This window comes from Amphiprion ocellaris, chromosome 1 (assembly GCF_022539595.1).
Source record: "Amphiprion ocellaris isolate individual 3 ecotype Okinawa chromosome 1, ASM2253959v1, whole genome shotgun sequence".
Taxonomy (NCBI): Eukaryota; Metazoa; Chordata; class Actinopteri; family Pomacentridae; genus Amphiprion; species Amphiprion ocellaris.
The window spans coordinates 33,455,805-33,472,720 of NC_072766.1; the positions used below are offsets into that span (position 1 = coordinate 33,455,805).

The window sequence follows — 16,916 nt, forward strand, 5'->3', positions numbered from 1 at the left end:
TTCAGTCATACACCAGTGATGGAGTAGCTGCACAACTAGATACACTGTGAGTCAGCTTGCCTAGGCATCTTGGTAAGTTATCCATTTCTTTCCCTCATCTGTCGTTTGCTGGTAAGCTGTGCAGGATCTGACTTCCAGCCTCATACAGAGACTTCAGCACAACATTCATCCCCAAGAGAACCATGAGTTCGCAAAGGCCAAAGTTGTCTTTGTTTTTCCTTTTTTTTCTTCTTTTCTGTTTATTTTTTCTTTGCCTGGTTTCTTCTGTGGATTTACTTTTCATTTTGGTGTGAGTGAACATTACTGTAAGAAATTTCAGAGTTCTGACTTTTTTGTGAGATCATGAGAAAAGCCCGAAATGAAATACTGAGCTGTATTGACTGAACTGTATTAAAGGATTAATCAGAAAACCCTGAAGTGGACTCCTTTCATTATGTCTCAACCTTTGTTGAAATAAATGGAGGAAGGGAGTTTGAAAAGTTTTCTTTCTTTGCTTTATTTGTCATAACATTGAGCGTTTTACGTGTTTGATTTATTTACTTTGTGTGACTTGGTAGTTATTTCACTGTGTGGAGTTAACACAGGCGGGGTTTGTGTGTGAACATTAATCTTTTGTGGGGTTTAATTCTTAACTTAAAAGTAACATGGTTAATCTGCTATGAAGTGGGTTGTTTGTGTCAAAATAGCATCCACATGACTGCCAAGGCCCAAGGTTTCCTAGCTGAACATTACATCAGAAGGAAATAGTCAATGTTATACACTTTCCTTGTTAGTGGTTTTAATATTGTCTCTGAGTGGTGTCGTAAACTAAAACTGGAAATCGCTATTGCATTGGAAGTTATGTGCAGCAAAAGCCTTCAATATGAGCATTCCTGGGTCCAGTGATCTCGCAAGGATGATGCTGTTTTTCTTCTGTTTTTGTCAAGTTCGCATTTCCTGCTGACCTCTTACTTCTTGGGTTTCACTGACTGACACCAGCACCACTCCTGTTAGGCAAACAGTAGCACCTAAAGTTATCAGTATTACCTGATACATGCTGATAATAACTTACACACCTTGACATCAGGCTTATCTCGCTTGCATACCATGTTCAAGTGTTCTTGTGGCTTCTGTGTACTGTGGACAGATCTGGGGTTTTTAAAAAGTTGAGTAGCTGGGGTTGATTACAGACATGTTTCTTTTTTCTTGTTGTGTTTGGCTTGACTTGATGAAAGTTAACACAATGCCCAGCTGTTTTTAGATTGTTGCTGTAATTGTTGGTTGCAAATCGTTCATGTACCTAGACCAACCAGCTACACCATTAAAATCAATGGCAGCTAAAGTATATAATATTGATTCTTTTATTATAATGTAAATTTCTGCTGGGAAACCTTCAGTCCTGGCATGATGTGGATGTTACCTTTACACATACTACACACCTAAACATTGTTACAGACCAAGCATACCTCCTCGTGGCCTTGGCACTCCCTGATAACATCAGCATCTATCAGCAGGACAGTGTATCCAGATGCACCAAAAAAGCTGCTGAAGAACACCTCAAGGAACATTAAAAAAGCCCAAGGTGTTGGCCAAGCCTCTAAGCTCCTCAGATCCCTCAATCGAACATCTGTAGGATATGCCAGAACAGGCTCAATTCATGGAGGCCTCACACCACAACCCACCAAACCCAGATGGTTAACTGCCCATGCCCTGGTACCAGGCTCTCCAGCACACCTTTAGAGGTCCCATGAACCAACTCTGTTTGTGCTTTAATTTACTGAATGGAATATTTCCAAACAAAACCTGAATTTTTAAGTTAACAGCACAAAAAATAATAACCATTTTTAAATATGTTCCATAAGATATTGTTTCCCATGACATAATTCTGGTTAGTTTATTCGACATCAACTAGTAAATACAGTATATTGCCTAAATGAGGGGCACTTAAAATGATTCTGTTTTCACTGAGCCAAAAAACTACATCTGAATGATAAAAAAGGGGAAGTTTCCAGTGAGTTTTTTTATATCTACACACTGGGTTATGCATAGTAGTTTCATTTTCATCTTCTTAAAGACTGGCTGTGTAACCTTGCTTTCATTAAAAAAAAATGCATTCAAATTTCTCCAAATTGGCCCTGATCAAAACACAGGTGTTGTTCTCTCAGCAACGTTATCACTGTTGGTTAAAGGTGTTGATGTTGTCCAAGCACACTTTGATTTAGCGTTTTTGCATTTCAGATTGACTCAGAAAATCTCAACATTGTGCAACCTTTTTAAAATGACATCTTTAATGAGTCAGTTTTACTGATACTAAAGAATAACTGAGGTTAGGTTTTCTTACACGACTGGTCAAAAATTTTAGAACACCCCAATTGTTGTATTTTTTTAATTGGAAATTATGCATGTTAATGTATCATTGTACTCTGATGTGAAATCATAGAACAAACAAAAAAAATCAATTTAGAAACCAAAATGTATTCTAAACTTTTGAATCATCAAAGTAGCCACCTTTGGCAGATACAACAACTGAACGTGCTCGTGGCATTTGTTTTCCCACAATGGAAATCAAATATTCTTCAGAAAGTTCTTCCCAAGTCTGTTGCAGAAGTTCCCATAAAAGTGTGGCACTTGTAGGTTGCTTTGCTTTCATTCTTTCACTCTTTTTATCTAAGGTAGCTCTTCCATAGCTTGGACTTATGTTTTGGGTCATTACCTCGCTGTAGGATAAACCCTTGGTGAACTTGGAACATTTAAAGGAATGTTAAAGACACACCTTTTTAACAAAGCTTTTAACTGACCTTTTAAATTCTTCTCACGTTCTTATCAGGTTTTATCTTATTTTATGTAGTTGCCTTTTATCTTGCTGTGTTTTAGATTATGTTAATTTTAGATCATTTAATCTACTTTATTTGTTATCTTAAGTATTTTTACTCTTTTAACTGTTAATTTTATTTTACTTATCTTACATCAGGCCTTTCATCCTATCTTATACTTCACAGTTGAAACTGAAGCTTATTACTATGACCACTATTAAACTGTGCTTGAAGCTGTTGTCCTGTGAGCTGCCTATCACCAAGCTGTTGACTCTCAGAAGCTTGTCTTCTGATTTTGTTGTGGCTTTGGGTCTTCCAGACCTCTTCCTGTCAGAGTTTCTCACCAGTTTCTGAGTGCCTTTTGATGGTGAAGAAAAATGTACTCACTGACGCCTTGATTTTCTTCACAATTTCTCTGTAGGAAAGATCTACATTTTTAAGTGTTATGATGGTCTGTCTCTCCTCACCATTTTTATAACAACACACTACTTTCTGCAGTACAATACTGTTCAAATAATGCTCTCGAGGGTGTGGTGCCACTGTGTGTTCCAACACTACTTTTATGCAGACAGAAGGGGCTGTAAGTAATCAAGAAAAGTTGGGACACCTGTAGGATTTGGTAGCACTAACTTTCAAGGCTTGATCATCTCCATTTGCTGCAGGACAGCTTTAAATTGTTAACCTATTTTTTGCTTCCTGAAAAAGGACTTTTTGTATAATTCTGAAATGTACATTATATTTCAGTTTTGGGTAACCTTGCCTTTTTTTTTTTTTTAACTTCTGGCAGTTCACCACTTACCTTTGTACCATTTCAACCTGTTCATTGGACTTGAACTACTTGAATTTCAATAAAAAATTGGAAAAACTGGGGTGTTCTAAAACTTTTGACCGGTAGTGTATATATAAGGGTGTGCAGGTCAAGGTGGTGGATGGGCAGGTTGTGAGTCACACTTCAATACGGAGGGTGGAGAGCGTTTTTTTAAAATTAATTTATTTATTGTTTTTTAAGATAACAATAAACATTTTTACTCATCTTTACCGATCTCTTTAAGAAGGGTTTTATATTATATCTTCCCCCAAACAGTGTGGCCATACACAGAAATTATAATGACAATTACAACACAATATAAGCATTGGTCTTTATGTAGAATCTCCACTGACCATAAAACATGGTTTTGCAAAATTATCCAATATCGACATTCTTAAGAAGATTTGTAACTGATAACTGCATCTTTTTGAATTTATTTTAAAGTTTAAAAAAAAAAAAATTAAGTTAGAGTTCTCAACTTTGTTCTTGCTTTTATTTTAAACAGAAATGTTTAAACCTTTGGAAAAGTATTACATCCTTAACATTCATGTCTGTGTAGATTCTATTCAGTTCAGAACTGAAGCAGACTCTTGGACGAGAGGTGAAATATCTTCATGAACCTGAAGGAGAAGTCCAGTTGTTTTCTACTGAAGCTTCTAGGACTGACACTGATGAAAAGTCGTGCACTAGGTCGGTGGTTCCCAACCTGTTTGGCTTGAAGCCCCCCCTATAAGCTGCACCCCCACCCCGACATCGCCGTAATTCGCTGGCTTCATGCTGTCATTTGCGAGCATTTCACCACAAATAACATAATTCTGTCTTGTCCTTTAATAAAACCAAATTTAAGGTAACTCTCGAGGTATAGCCGGAGTTTTTAGGTACCGATGAATCTTCACCCGTTTTGCGTTTTTCAGACACCGTTTCCGTCAGTAATTTTCTAACTGCACACAAACTAATGAAACGGGATGAACTAGGAGCCAACCTGAAGAAAGCGTGGAGAGAAGTTGAAAGGTCAAGGAGGTGTGGCCATCGACGCAGCAAAGGATTTTTGAAGAAAGACCAAATAAATGTGTTTTAAAAATGTTTTATAGGTAGACTTGTGATGACACAGTGAGTCTGTTACTCTGATTTTATCCAGAATGTAAAAATCCATTTTTTATAACATCACAGCCTCAGAGCAGACAAAGCTTCGCGCCCCCTCAGATCTCTGGAACCCCCCCTGAGGGGGGCACGGATCCCAGGTTGGGAACCACTGCACTAGGTGATGTGTTGCCAAGGCTTTGTTAAACTTGGAAAACTGTTCAGTGCTGGTCTCATAGCTTCTGCTTCCATTGTGTGACAAGGGCTCCTTTTGAACTGTGACTAACTGTGTTAACTCTATGTATTAACTCTCCTTCTTCACCTTTCTAGTCACACTCTTTGTCTCTGCTCTCTCCTCTTCCTTCTCTCTTCTCCTCTCTCTGGTCCTGGTCATAAAGGGAGGAAAAAAACTTTTCTTAATCTACTCACATCTCACCTGTACCTTGTTGCTTTCATCATTTTTTCTTGAACAAGGGAGTCTAAAGACAACAATGTTCATTGTGTTTGCATACATTTCCTCAATGCAAGAACCTTACTATCACTTACCCATAATCACTTTCACACTCAACACTATTCTCTGGTAAAAACTCAAATACAGCAGTGCTCAGACAGGGACTTGTGTGTATCCCCAGACCCGTCTGGCACCTCTCACCTTCTGAAACTTCAATAAAAAGAGCCCCTCTCCAGTAGTTTGATTCCAGAACCTTGGCTGGACGTAGAGGTGAAACCAACTTTAGCTAATTCTGCACCATGTCTTGCACCAGTTTGGGTTCCTTCCCTGGTGGAGGGGTGTGAGCTCATTGTCACAATGTTCGCAAAGGCAGCAAGGCTTTTTTCTTTGTTTGATTGAAGATGTTCATCTTGCAGACATAGAGAAAATCTGTTCACCTGGAGATGCCAGCATGCTAATATTTACATTCAGAAATGTTACGTCACTGAAGTGACTTTGTGTACAAAGATTTCTAAAAGCAGTGTGATTGTAGTTTGAAGTGAGAAAAACTATTTTCTTCAGCAATTGCATAGCATGCCATAGAACAACAGGATTCAGACAACATAACTGACAGCAATAGCTGATAAGTGCTGCTGGGCAGACAGCATGGTCACACCCACGACTATGCAACACACATCAGACCACTTCAGCAAGTCATGTTATCTCATTAGGGTGGACAGTACAATATCTGAAATGGATTTATAATTAGCTGAGGTGAATTTCAGTAATCTCAGCTTACCAATGATGTCGAGTCACTGTTCAGTTTTTCTATTGTTAAAGATGACTGCTGATGATAAGAAAACAAAAGTGGAAAGTGTTAATCATGTGACCACACCTTGAACAGAACCTTTACCACTTGAGTCAAAATTTGATAAAACAAAACAAATACAAACACTCGGGTATATTTAGTTTAGTCTTTATTTAACTTATATTATCAGTCCACAACATGTCCACAACATAATGGTGGTCTATTATTCCCATTGCTTAATATCAGATTTGGTTGTAGGTGTTCCCACTGGATCTTTGAATAATATCAAAAGTGAGTAAGACTGACTAGATCCTTGTTTGTGTTGTGTCTCCTCTCAGATGTACGTTACTTTGGATAAAAGGGTCTGCTAAATGAAACTGTAGAACAGTCAGTTGTGAATACTGAACCTCTGAGCCTGGCCTGAAAAGACAGAACCTTTCCATCTCGCAGAATAAATGAGGAAAACTCCCGCAGCCAAAACCAGGTTTGCATTTGATGAAGAGTGCTTCCAAGTTAGGAAAGCCATGTTTCTTCATGTCATGCACAACATTTGTTTCACCTGCCTAACCTTAAGCTATTGTCACTACATTTACTTTCCAGTACTTATTTTATTTACTTTCAAGCTAGCCCTTAAAATGTTCAGAGAGTCATCCTTCTGTAGTCTGAAATTTAAGGCATTTCAATCCACAGACTGAAGACAGGATCCACCGTGATCAACAGAGCAAAGACACCAATGCACACCATGTTAGATGGGGAACCCAAATTAAAAAAAATCTTCCTGGTCAGTCAGAATAGTGTAAAGTTGCTTTCAGGAGGAAGCCATGGGAAGGTAGACCTCCACAGGATTATCTACTGCTCACATCCAGACTAGGACACTCAAAACAAAACATGCATTAGGTCACAAACTGATCGTAAAAGTATGACTCAGTAGAGGCATCCAGACATGAGCCCTCCTTGACCAGGGTTGTACCAGATCCCTTCGTGAGTTATTGATATGCAAAAGACACCTTATAAGTCAGACCTGAAAGCATCTCTTTCAGTCTTTCTTGAGTCCTTGAATTTTTCATGACTTCCTTTTGACTTCTTTGGAGATCATCAAGAAGGCTCTCCTTAGTCCACCTATTCCAACCCACATCAACACCACAATGTGCTTGCAAGTAGCTTTCAGTCACTGAGAACTTGGTGCAACTTTCTTGATTATTTTTCTTTTGCACAATGGAATTTCACCGAATTCTCAACCTAGCCCATCAATAACTTACTGGGCATTTTCAGATGTGATCTGTTTATCCATTAATCTCCAAGCCCAATCTTAGAGGGGAATATTGTGTAACCCCATCCCTTCCCATAAACCTTACTCCCAGTCACAGTTTCTTTGTTTGGTGTTGTTTTGTTGTTCAGTGGTCTTCATTTGATACTAGAAGTTACAGAATAAATCTATGGTTTAAGAACTCGTCACGTGGACAAAAATAAATAAATTAAAAAAAAATATGAAAACAACAAAAACTCAACCATCATGTTTATTATGAGGCTACTAACATGGATTCTAGATTACAAATGTCGTCTGGTTTCATACTGTTACCTTGTATTTTATATGAGGCATGTGAAGCCCGGTGGACTGGAAATATAGTAGTAAATGGAACTCAGTGGAGGACCAGTGAATCATCATGTGAAGTTGAATGCCACTCCTTCACCTGCTAAGACCTTGCCTACTGGTATAAAGGAGCATACATCCTTCACATCTTGGTCAGAATTCCTGTGGAGAAGGGAATGGCTATGGCTAACAAGTGGTTGCAATGGCTGAGCCTGTCTGCCATTGTAGCTGCTTGGTACAGTGGTATGTACATTATACTTTATTACTCAGATTGACAAGTATAACAATTCGGACTATTAGCAGTCCAAATGTTTAACCGTCTGCTACTGCAAAGTGCAGCATTATTACGTTACAAAGTAGTTTGAGATTCGAATATTGTTTGCTGGACTAATAACTCTTATCTCCTCCAACAGAGGCACACTCTGCTGTGAATATATTCCACATTTCTGAAACAGGTGAGCTTGTTGTTTGCTTAGTTCAATTACTTTCTTACTAGGCTGTGTGTGACCATTTATTAATGTAGACAAACAGCTATTAAATTACAAAATTTAAAAAATCTCTTTGTAGGTGTGAGTCCTGCCCACAACGGCCAGGTTTGCAGCACATGGGGCAACTTCCACTACAAGACCTTTGATGGGGATATTTTCCAGTTGCACTCCACCTGCAACTACATCCTGACCTCCTCATGCCACAGTACTTACAATGACTTCAACATCCAGATAAGAAGACAAGAAGCTGGTGGTTCTTCTACCATCAAAAACATCATTTTGAACCTACAGGGTTCAGTAGTGGAACTGTCAAAGGGCTCAGTGACCATTGACGGCGAACTGTGAGTTTACTCTAAAAATAAAATTCATAATTTATTGCTTCAGTCCAGATGGTGCATACGGATCATTTCAATAATATCTCATACTGTCACAATAAAAAACCCAAAGGGAATGATTTGAATTGACTTATTGACTTGATCAGGATGAAAAGGAACTGAATTATTGCTATTAGATCAGCATATTTTGAACCTGAAAAGATCAATCACAGATGTAAATTTCCCTACAATCTCTTGGTATTGAATGCCACTCTTGGTTTTTATATTAGCCATATTGGTGGAAATAGTAAAAAGTGACAAATACTTGGGAGTTAGCTGTGACTAGAAATATAGAACTGATGCTGTCTACAGAAGGGACAGAGTGGACTCTATTTCTCAAGGAATTTTAGGTCCTTTAAGATGTTGCAGATCTTTTATTAGTATGTTATTGCAATTGAAATTTTCTTTGCAGCCATCTGTTGGTTGCCTGAATAAACTGATAAAAAAGGCTGGCTCTGTGCTAGGGATGGTTCTGGAGGCCCTGGAGTTGGTTATTGAGAGAAGGGTGTTGTACTAAATGCTCAACATATGGGACACACATTCCCTGCATGACGTACAAATTAGATAGCACTGTAGTTCTATCCTATCTTATTCTAAATCAAATTGCTTTTATTCCATTTTAATAGTTTATCTAGTACAGTACTTTTTTTTCTCCATATCTGTATATATTTTGATTCTTTTTTGTTTGTGTTCTTACCTATGTTTTCTTGTTACAGAGCCATCCTTCCAGTCAGTCGAGCAGGAGTGCTCATTGAGAAAACTTCCACTTACATTAAAATCAAAGCCAAGCTCGGACTGGTTGCTTTCTGGAATGAGGAGGACTCTTTTCTGGTAGGGCTGTGGCTGCAAAGACCAGCCTATTATGACACATATTCTACTCTATACAGTAGCGTTTTAAAGTTTTCTAAATTTCTGCAAAAATATGACACTAAACATCATCAGATTTTTTACACAAGTCCTGATAGTGTTCAGCTAGACTGATTTGTCCTCACAGGTTGAACTAGACCAGAAGTTCAAGAACCAAACTTGTGGTCTTTGTGGAGACTTTAATGGGGTCCAGCTTCATGATGAGTTCTACAGTCATGGTACACTTCGGCCCACCTTAGAACATCAGTCAATGTATATCCATGGTCGTAGAACTGAATTGTGATTCTTTTATATCATCCAAACAGGTGTGAAGTTATCCCTCAGGGATTTTGCTGACTTCTGGAAAATGAATGGTCCAACTGAAGCTTGCTCTGACTACACAGTGGAACCAACAAAAAGCTGTGACAACTTGGTGAGGCTCCACCCACTATATAGGAATCAAAACACAATTGTCCATGTTCACAAGTGATTGGAAGGGTCTAATTTTAGCATCTACCTATCCTATAAGCATGCCAGCTTGCTGTCCAGAATTTGTGGCCACACAGATGAATGCATGTTTTGAGTAGAGGCAGTAAAAGGATTTTTTTTTTGTTGTCATCATTAAAAGACTTGTACCTGTAGTAGCCTCTGCATGACTGAAAATGTGATTTGTACAAGAAGAAGCAGCTGGGTTCAAAACCTTAGATGTATTTTACCACAGCTAAACTTGTGATAGAGCAACAGCTGGAGTCATAGCTCAAAGCTCTAAACTTGTGATAGAGCAACAGCTCAAAGCTCTAAACTTGTGCATCAGATAAAGCAAGCTCAGTGCCTATAGCCCCACAGGTAAATAAAACTGCAGTCAACACTAGGAGATACATTATTTCTCATGTTGTGGATTATCCCTGGATGATATAGTGAGTGTGATCTTTGTGTCTATTTGTCCTGCAGAAACCAGTGTGCGAGCAGATCCTTATGGGGCCGGCTTTCAGCAGCTGTCACAATCTGCTGGACATTACCTCCTTCACTTCTGCCTGTGTTGCAGACCTGTGTCACTGTGCCAGCAGTGAAGGTGAAAAAGCAGATCCCCTCTGCCTGTGCAATACTGTGTCTGAATTCTCCCGACAGTGTGTTCATGCTGGTGGCAAGCCCCAAAATTGGAGAACCGAAGAGCTCTGCTGTGAGTACACTGCTAATCAAATGTTCTTGGGGTAGGAGGGGTTGTCTGCTCTGTTTTGACTTTAAAGTAAGTAAATTCACTAGCAAGAACCATACCGTTTATTTGAAGCTTAACTGTTTATTGGAAGTAAAGGATCATTATCTTGGTGCTGACTGAACTGAACTGATGCGGTGTCGGGGGAAAAGCTTAGTCGGAGATCAGCAGCGGCTCTCGGTCGGCAGACCCCGAAGGAAAAGGAGAAGTCAGGAAAAGGAGGCAGAAGTATAGGGAGGGTGGGTGGGGCACGAGAAGCGAGAACGAACAACTAGGAAGGGCAGAGTGGTATATATAGGCATAATACAGGAAGAGGAGTGATTGAGGTGTGGTCCTGCTCCTGAACCTCATCTAAAAAAATGTATCTCTATTAACTGAATGAGACAAGACGTTCCATGCCTTTATTTACTTACTTTGAACACATAATGTCCAAAAAATATATATATGCACAAATTTTAATGGAAACTCTGGAGGCTTAATTCACTTCACCATACTGACTAAAGGTCCCATGAACTTGTCCTACAGCTGTGTCTAATCTTAAGATGGTACTTGACCTATTTGTGGGCTGTTTCTCCAAACAAGAACAACCCTGTTTGATTTTCAGCTTATATGATCATCATGCCATCCATTGTATATGAGGCCAGCTTCACAATGTCTCAGAGTTTAATGTAGAATCTTGTTGTATTCACAGGGAAATCATGTCAGTACCAAATGGAGTACAAGGAGTGCGGGAGCCCCTGTGCTGATACCTGCTCAAACCCAGACGCCAGCCTTACATGTGACAGCCACTGTATGGATGGATGTTTCTGCCCCGCAGGTATGTCACTTAAAAATATATGCAAATAATTGCACACACAATGTCCTTCCTTACACTATAACTGTGATCACTTTCAGGCACGGTGTTTGATGATTTAAATAGAAGGGGTTGTGTTCCACTGAGTGAATGCTCATGCAGCTACAACAGCAAGACCTATGGACCTGGAGAGTCCTACTCCAGTAACTGCAAAAAATGGTATGATGTACAGCATGTTGGTTTGTTTGAAAGTAAAGAAAAGCTACACATTATGGACACTATGCATGTTTGCTAGAAAAATATTAGTCAGACGAAGAAATCCATTTCTGGTTTGTTAATGTAAGTACATTTTGCGGATCTATTAGGTGTTTAGCCTAGCATAGTCTAGTTTGTAAATATAACACTCTTTGAGACAGTGGTCAATTCATTGGTTAACTAAGATGAAACTGTGTGCATTGGCAGTGTGTGTAATAGTGGTCAGTGGGAGTGTCAGGAGGAGGACTGTCCAGGAACATGCTCTGTGGAGGGAGGAGCTCACATCAAGAGCTTTGATGGAAAATTCTACACGTTTCATGGGGACTGCTCTTATGTTCTGGCTAAGGTAAAATATATGTCAACATCACAGCTGTTAAAATATTACAATACAAAAATATAGATATGTAGGAATATAAAAATAAATATATGTAAAGTATGTCTAGTGTAACTAGTGTAACTCTGAACCCAATGCACAGCCTCCTGCAGACGTGTTATTTCAGTTCAGCAGTGGTTGAATTGTTTTGTGTTGTGTGTTTAGGACTGCAGTGGAACCCAGTTTGTCATACAGGGAGAACTGGTACAGTGTGGAATGACTGAGAGTGAAACATGCCTCAAGTCTGTCACCTTGGGTTTGTCTGGAGGGGCTAATGTGAGTGTGATACACAAAAAGTCACCCACACACAACACTGTATATTTACGTTTTTTAACGTGGAAAAAAAGCAGAAACTGTCTCTACATTGTTTCGAAATATATTCACTGAGAATAGTAACGTAATGGTACATTTCATTGACAATTCTGAATCTACAAACTGTAATGCAGAGTATAATGTGTCACAATATGTGTAATGTAGAAGTGTCATTATTATCTTGTCTCCTTTCATATAAAGGTTATTACCATCCAGCCCAACGGCAAGGTTTATGTGAATGGCATCTATGCTGAGTTACCATTTTCTGCCGGTGAGAGTCGCTTCCTTGTCCAGCATTACCCCTTGGTTGTCTCTTTGGCATGTAGAACAAGGTTCACTATGCCATTGGGCTACACTGTAAAACAAAACTGTTATTTTTATTGTAAAATTCCAGCAGCTGTTGTTGCCAGGACACTACTGTAAAATTTCGGTAAAACATTTTCTTCATTTACGGTAAAGAAATGTATTGATACTGTTGATTTTACTGTTAGAAATGTGCTGCATTCCAGATTTTACTGTAAGAAAAGAGTTTAATATGTTTGACAGCTATCACTGGAATTTTTGCTAAAAATACATATATTAAATGTTAAATGCACTAACTGTTGTGTTAACAATGGAAAAATGCTGTCATATATAGAATAGGTCACAAACTTTATTTTATATGGTATTTTCATGTAAATTTGATGTAAAACTAAAATTTCTCTAAAGGTTTAAACCATTTGTCCGTATTAGCACAAAAGTACATCAATTTGACTGGTACAAACTTTATTTTTTACATGAAATAAATGCAAAAATCGCCACATTACTTGTTTGTTGTTTCAGCACAACAATATGTACGTTAACTGTGAAAAATTGCATTCTTTTCAAGAAATAAATGCAAAAAATTGCAGTATTGATATTATACATATTACAGCAATTTTCCATTGAATAACTGTATAAGAGTAGGGAAGTGTATTTTTTCAAGAAAAAAATGTAAGTTAAACTAAACTATCTTAGCAAAGGACGTAAAGGAAGAAATCTTTATTGGAGTTTCTGTGTGGAAATTCACAATACACAATGTCTGCATCAAAATCAACAGCATAAGTTCAGTAATATCACCCCTTATAAGCATCTTTTTGTAACAACTTATTTCACTAAGCACCCAGTGGCTGTTAACACACAATCCTCCCCAACAATTTTACCGTTTGCATCTTTACCGCAAATTCACTTGGAAAGGGGTGACAGTGTGCAACAAACAGTTTGTCATTTCTCTTGCTGCTTCCACTTTTTTGACAAATTCTTATCCCCAACATTTCTCTTAATCCCCAGCTGGTATTTCCGCCTTCAGAGCTTCCTCTTACTATCTGCTGGTGCAGACATCTGTTGGTGCTCTGCTGGAGGTGCAGCTTGAGCCAGTCATGCAGCTGTACATCACAGTGACCAGCGACCACCAGGCCAACACCTGTGGTAGGTACACTAAGATATTAATAGTCTGGATCCACGTTCTAGAGAGAGAAGGTAGATGTTTGAGAGGGAAGTGAAAGAAATCATCTCTGTTTAACTGGAACAACCATATCTAAACCAAGGAGGGAGTGTACAAGATTATAGAACGAAATAATAGATGCAACTCACAGAAACCCCAATTAGAAGAATAGATAATCAGTTCATGAAAATGAAGCTATTGTTATTGTGATGTAAATAATGAATTCAGTCATCACTGAATCTCATTCTGATGCTGTGTAAGGTGATTTAAATCTTGTTCTTTCAGTTGCAACTTTGGTGATGTCAAACAGTTTTTGGGAGCAAGTAGAGAACAAATGTATAAACATAATTCATTCCTACTGCAAATTCTAGAAGATCAGCAAGTCCAAGGCTGTAGCAGTGTTATCAGTTTCTGTTTCAGGAGGATATCATCTTCTTAATTGCTTGGAGCTCTTAAAACTGTTATCTTTCCCTCCCACTCTCTGAGCACACTGAAGTCCACTCAGTCTTGCATGAATGGTGATGGTGTTTTCCAAGAGAACTGATTGATCAGACCAGCAAAGTTTAGTGGAAGCATAGCTGGTGAAGTTGTTGCCATGGCGAGCGGCTTTATCTTTTCAGACAAAGCAGGATCACAGTGCCTTTGGGTGAACAATTTCATATTGGTTTGCAGGGTGTGGTTAATGTTAGCATTGCCGGCAATAGCAGCTTTCTTTCCTCTCAGGTCAACATCTATTTGATTCCGCTGAATGTGGTTTCTCATTGCTCTGATTGAGTACATCTGACACAGCCTACATACAACTTTATTTCAAATCCAAAATGCTGGTTTTACCAGAGACCTGTACTAGAAAGCAGGATTTGAGGTAACCAGAGATAACTTCTGGTTTAACGCTGGGTTTTTGGTACTTCAACAGTGGTTCACATCTCAGCAGGCTACATCTCTATGGTAGCTTATGCTGAAATCCTAACTTGCTCTGGAGCAGATTATATTCCACAGAAGACATCAGCACTCATAAAAGCACCACCTTCTTACCAATCAGTTCTCTTAGAAATAGTCATTAGGTTTAGAAGATCCTGTGGAGTTCAATGCACAGATAGTGAGAGTTTAAGATTGGAGGTTTTAGAGCTGCAAGTGACTTCAAAGTAATTTTATTGTTCTATATGCCATTATAGAACAATATAATCCTTAAAACGGAAACTCATTAAAACACTAAGCCCTCATAGCTGAATTGCTGATCTTATAAGATTTGCAATAAGTCTGTTCATCGATCTGAATCATGTTTTTACATTTGTCTTTTACTGGCTCTCAAAACTATACTACCATGCAGATGAAAGAAAAATAATAAAAACGTCTTAAAGCCAAAGAAATGCAACCTAATGTGAGACTACTCCTGATCTTGCCTAGTATGAGGAACAGTTTATATTTGCTCAGTTATCTCACCATGCTCATCAATACCCAATCTATTCTCTGAGACTGAAAACATCTCACAGAGATCAGATAGTTCTGGTGTTGCTGATGGCACTACGATCTGTTGGCTGTTGTAAATACTGATGATGTGATGAATAGAGAAAATAGGGGATCTAATCAGGGTAACAAATTCAAACAGTTACACCTGGTTATGAACCCCACAGCAGGAGGGTTCTGGGTTCTAAACTTAACGTCGACTGGGGCTTTTTCTGTCCGGTCTTTGCATGCTCTCTACGTGTATGCTCTAAAGCAGTGGTTCTCAACTGGTCTGGGCCTGGGACCCACCATAAAACTGAAATGACAAGTCGTGACCCAAACAATATTTCTCCAAAAATCAACAATTTATTGATTGAGCGTTCGAAGACAAAACTTTTAAACCTGAACTCAAGTACTTCACAACAACTCAAAATCAAGCAGCAATACTAATTCAAGTACTGAGGACTTTGAAACAAGTAGAACAATAGCCTCAAGTAGTTCTCAGGATATATAAAAGTGCATTTTTTTTCTACAAAAAAAGTGCAATTCAACAAAACCAGTAGCTTCTCATAATACTGCACAAGTCTGCAACATTGCTGTTGTAGCTGGAGAAACTATGTACAGAAATATGTGCAAAAGAGTCCAAAACATGAAAACTGATGAAGTGCATTCAACAAATTATTAAAGTGAAGAAATGCTTAATGTTCTGATCAATCTCAAAATGTAAACACAATAAAACATTTTTCAAAGGGCTTAACTATATTTGAAAGCCAATATTTGGGGAAAAAATAGTGTGCAATATTGAAAGAAAAGTGTGTTTTTAAGCACTTACAAATAAACAAAAGTCACAAGTTACAATAAAAGTACTGCAGAACTACATGAAGTTCTAATGGCTTAGCTGAGGATGCTTTTTGGCCTTTACAAGAGTCTCAAAATCTGGCTGTATGCATGATAAAGCAACTCTGAGGTCATGCTCAATGTTCAGTTTATTTGGGTATTTTGTTTTCAGCTGAACAAGAGCTGAGAAGCCACATTCACAGAGGTATGTGGTGCTGAATGGTAGGAGGATTTTTACAGCTCGACTAGCAATGGAGGGATACTCTCTCATCACATCGTTGCACCAGAACTGAGAAAGGCTTACCTCTGTGAATTTCTTTCTGAGAGTGCGGTCACATGATAGCTCCACCAGCTGACATTCATCGCTGCTAGGCAACGTGATGCTTTCCATGTTTATTCCAAACGGGTCGCGCACCCAATCGTCCTCGGGTTGTTTATCGGGAAAGTAGTCGCTAAACCGCTCGAAAAGTTTATTCAGATCCGTGCTTTTGGAGTCCTTTGTCTTCGATGTAGGAAAATCCATATTTAATGTACTCGCTGTCGTACTTGCGTTTAGCCATGCTGCTGTTGCTATGAAAACATGCAGTTTCTTCTACAGTAATACGAGTGTCCTCACCGGTCGCTGCTGACACGACGACCCCCTGCGGGTGCGGAGGGGAACTACAATGACTCGCCACTAAATTGGATTATCTTTATTTTTCTCTCTTTTTAGAAAAAGGCTCGCGACCCACCAAAAACGGCCCCGCGACCCACTTTTGGGTCGCGACCCACCAGTTGAGAAACACTGCTCTAAAGACATCAGTGATAGGTTGATTGGTGGTTCTAAAACGGATGTAGTGGTCTGCCCAGCCACATTCTTTTAGCAGTGTGCAGGCAAATGTGTCCTGGGTACAATGATGGACCATCTACTCACCTGATTTCCTCAAGTACATGCTCATCCGCAAGCTGAATAAAATGGGAAAACAGGTGACATTTGGTCGTTGCTAGTGGATATGATGTCTAGTATGTGTT

General features: G+C 38.9%; 1 protein-coding gene across 1 annotated transcript in view; it reads left to right on the top strand.

Annotated features, from left to right (window-relative positions):
* The first annotated feature begins 7,666 nt into the window (after window positions 1–7,666).
* LOC111586420 (mucin-5AC-like) overlaps window positions 7,667–16,916 on the top strand; it is a 48,348-nt gene continuing 39,098 nt past the window's right edge. The window contains exons 1-13 of the mRNA XM_055011447.1: window positions 7,667–7,752; window positions 7,923–7,964; window positions 8,077–8,338; window positions 9,088–9,202; window positions 9,366–9,456; window positions 9,544–9,650; window positions 10,169–10,397; window positions 11,122–11,247; window positions 11,325–11,442; window positions 11,686–11,824; window positions 12,017–12,127; window positions 12,365–12,434; window positions 13,472–13,609. Coding sequence (XP_054867422.1) covers window positions 7,686–7,752; window positions 7,923–7,964; window positions 8,077–8,338; window positions 9,088–9,202; window positions 9,366–9,456; window positions 9,544–9,650; window positions 10,169–10,397; window positions 11,122–11,247; window positions 11,325–11,442; window positions 11,686–11,824; window positions 12,017–12,127; window positions 12,365–12,434; window positions 13,472–13,609 — 1,615 coding nt within the window. The 5' untranslated portion in view covers window positions 7,667–7,685. The remainder of the gene's footprint in view (window positions 7,753–7,922; window positions 7,965–8,076; window positions 8,339–9,087; window positions 9,203–9,365; window positions 9,457–9,543; window positions 9,651–10,168; window positions 10,398–11,121; window positions 11,248–11,324; window positions 11,443–11,685; window positions 11,825–12,016; window positions 12,128–12,364; window positions 12,435–13,471; window positions 13,610–16,916) is intronic.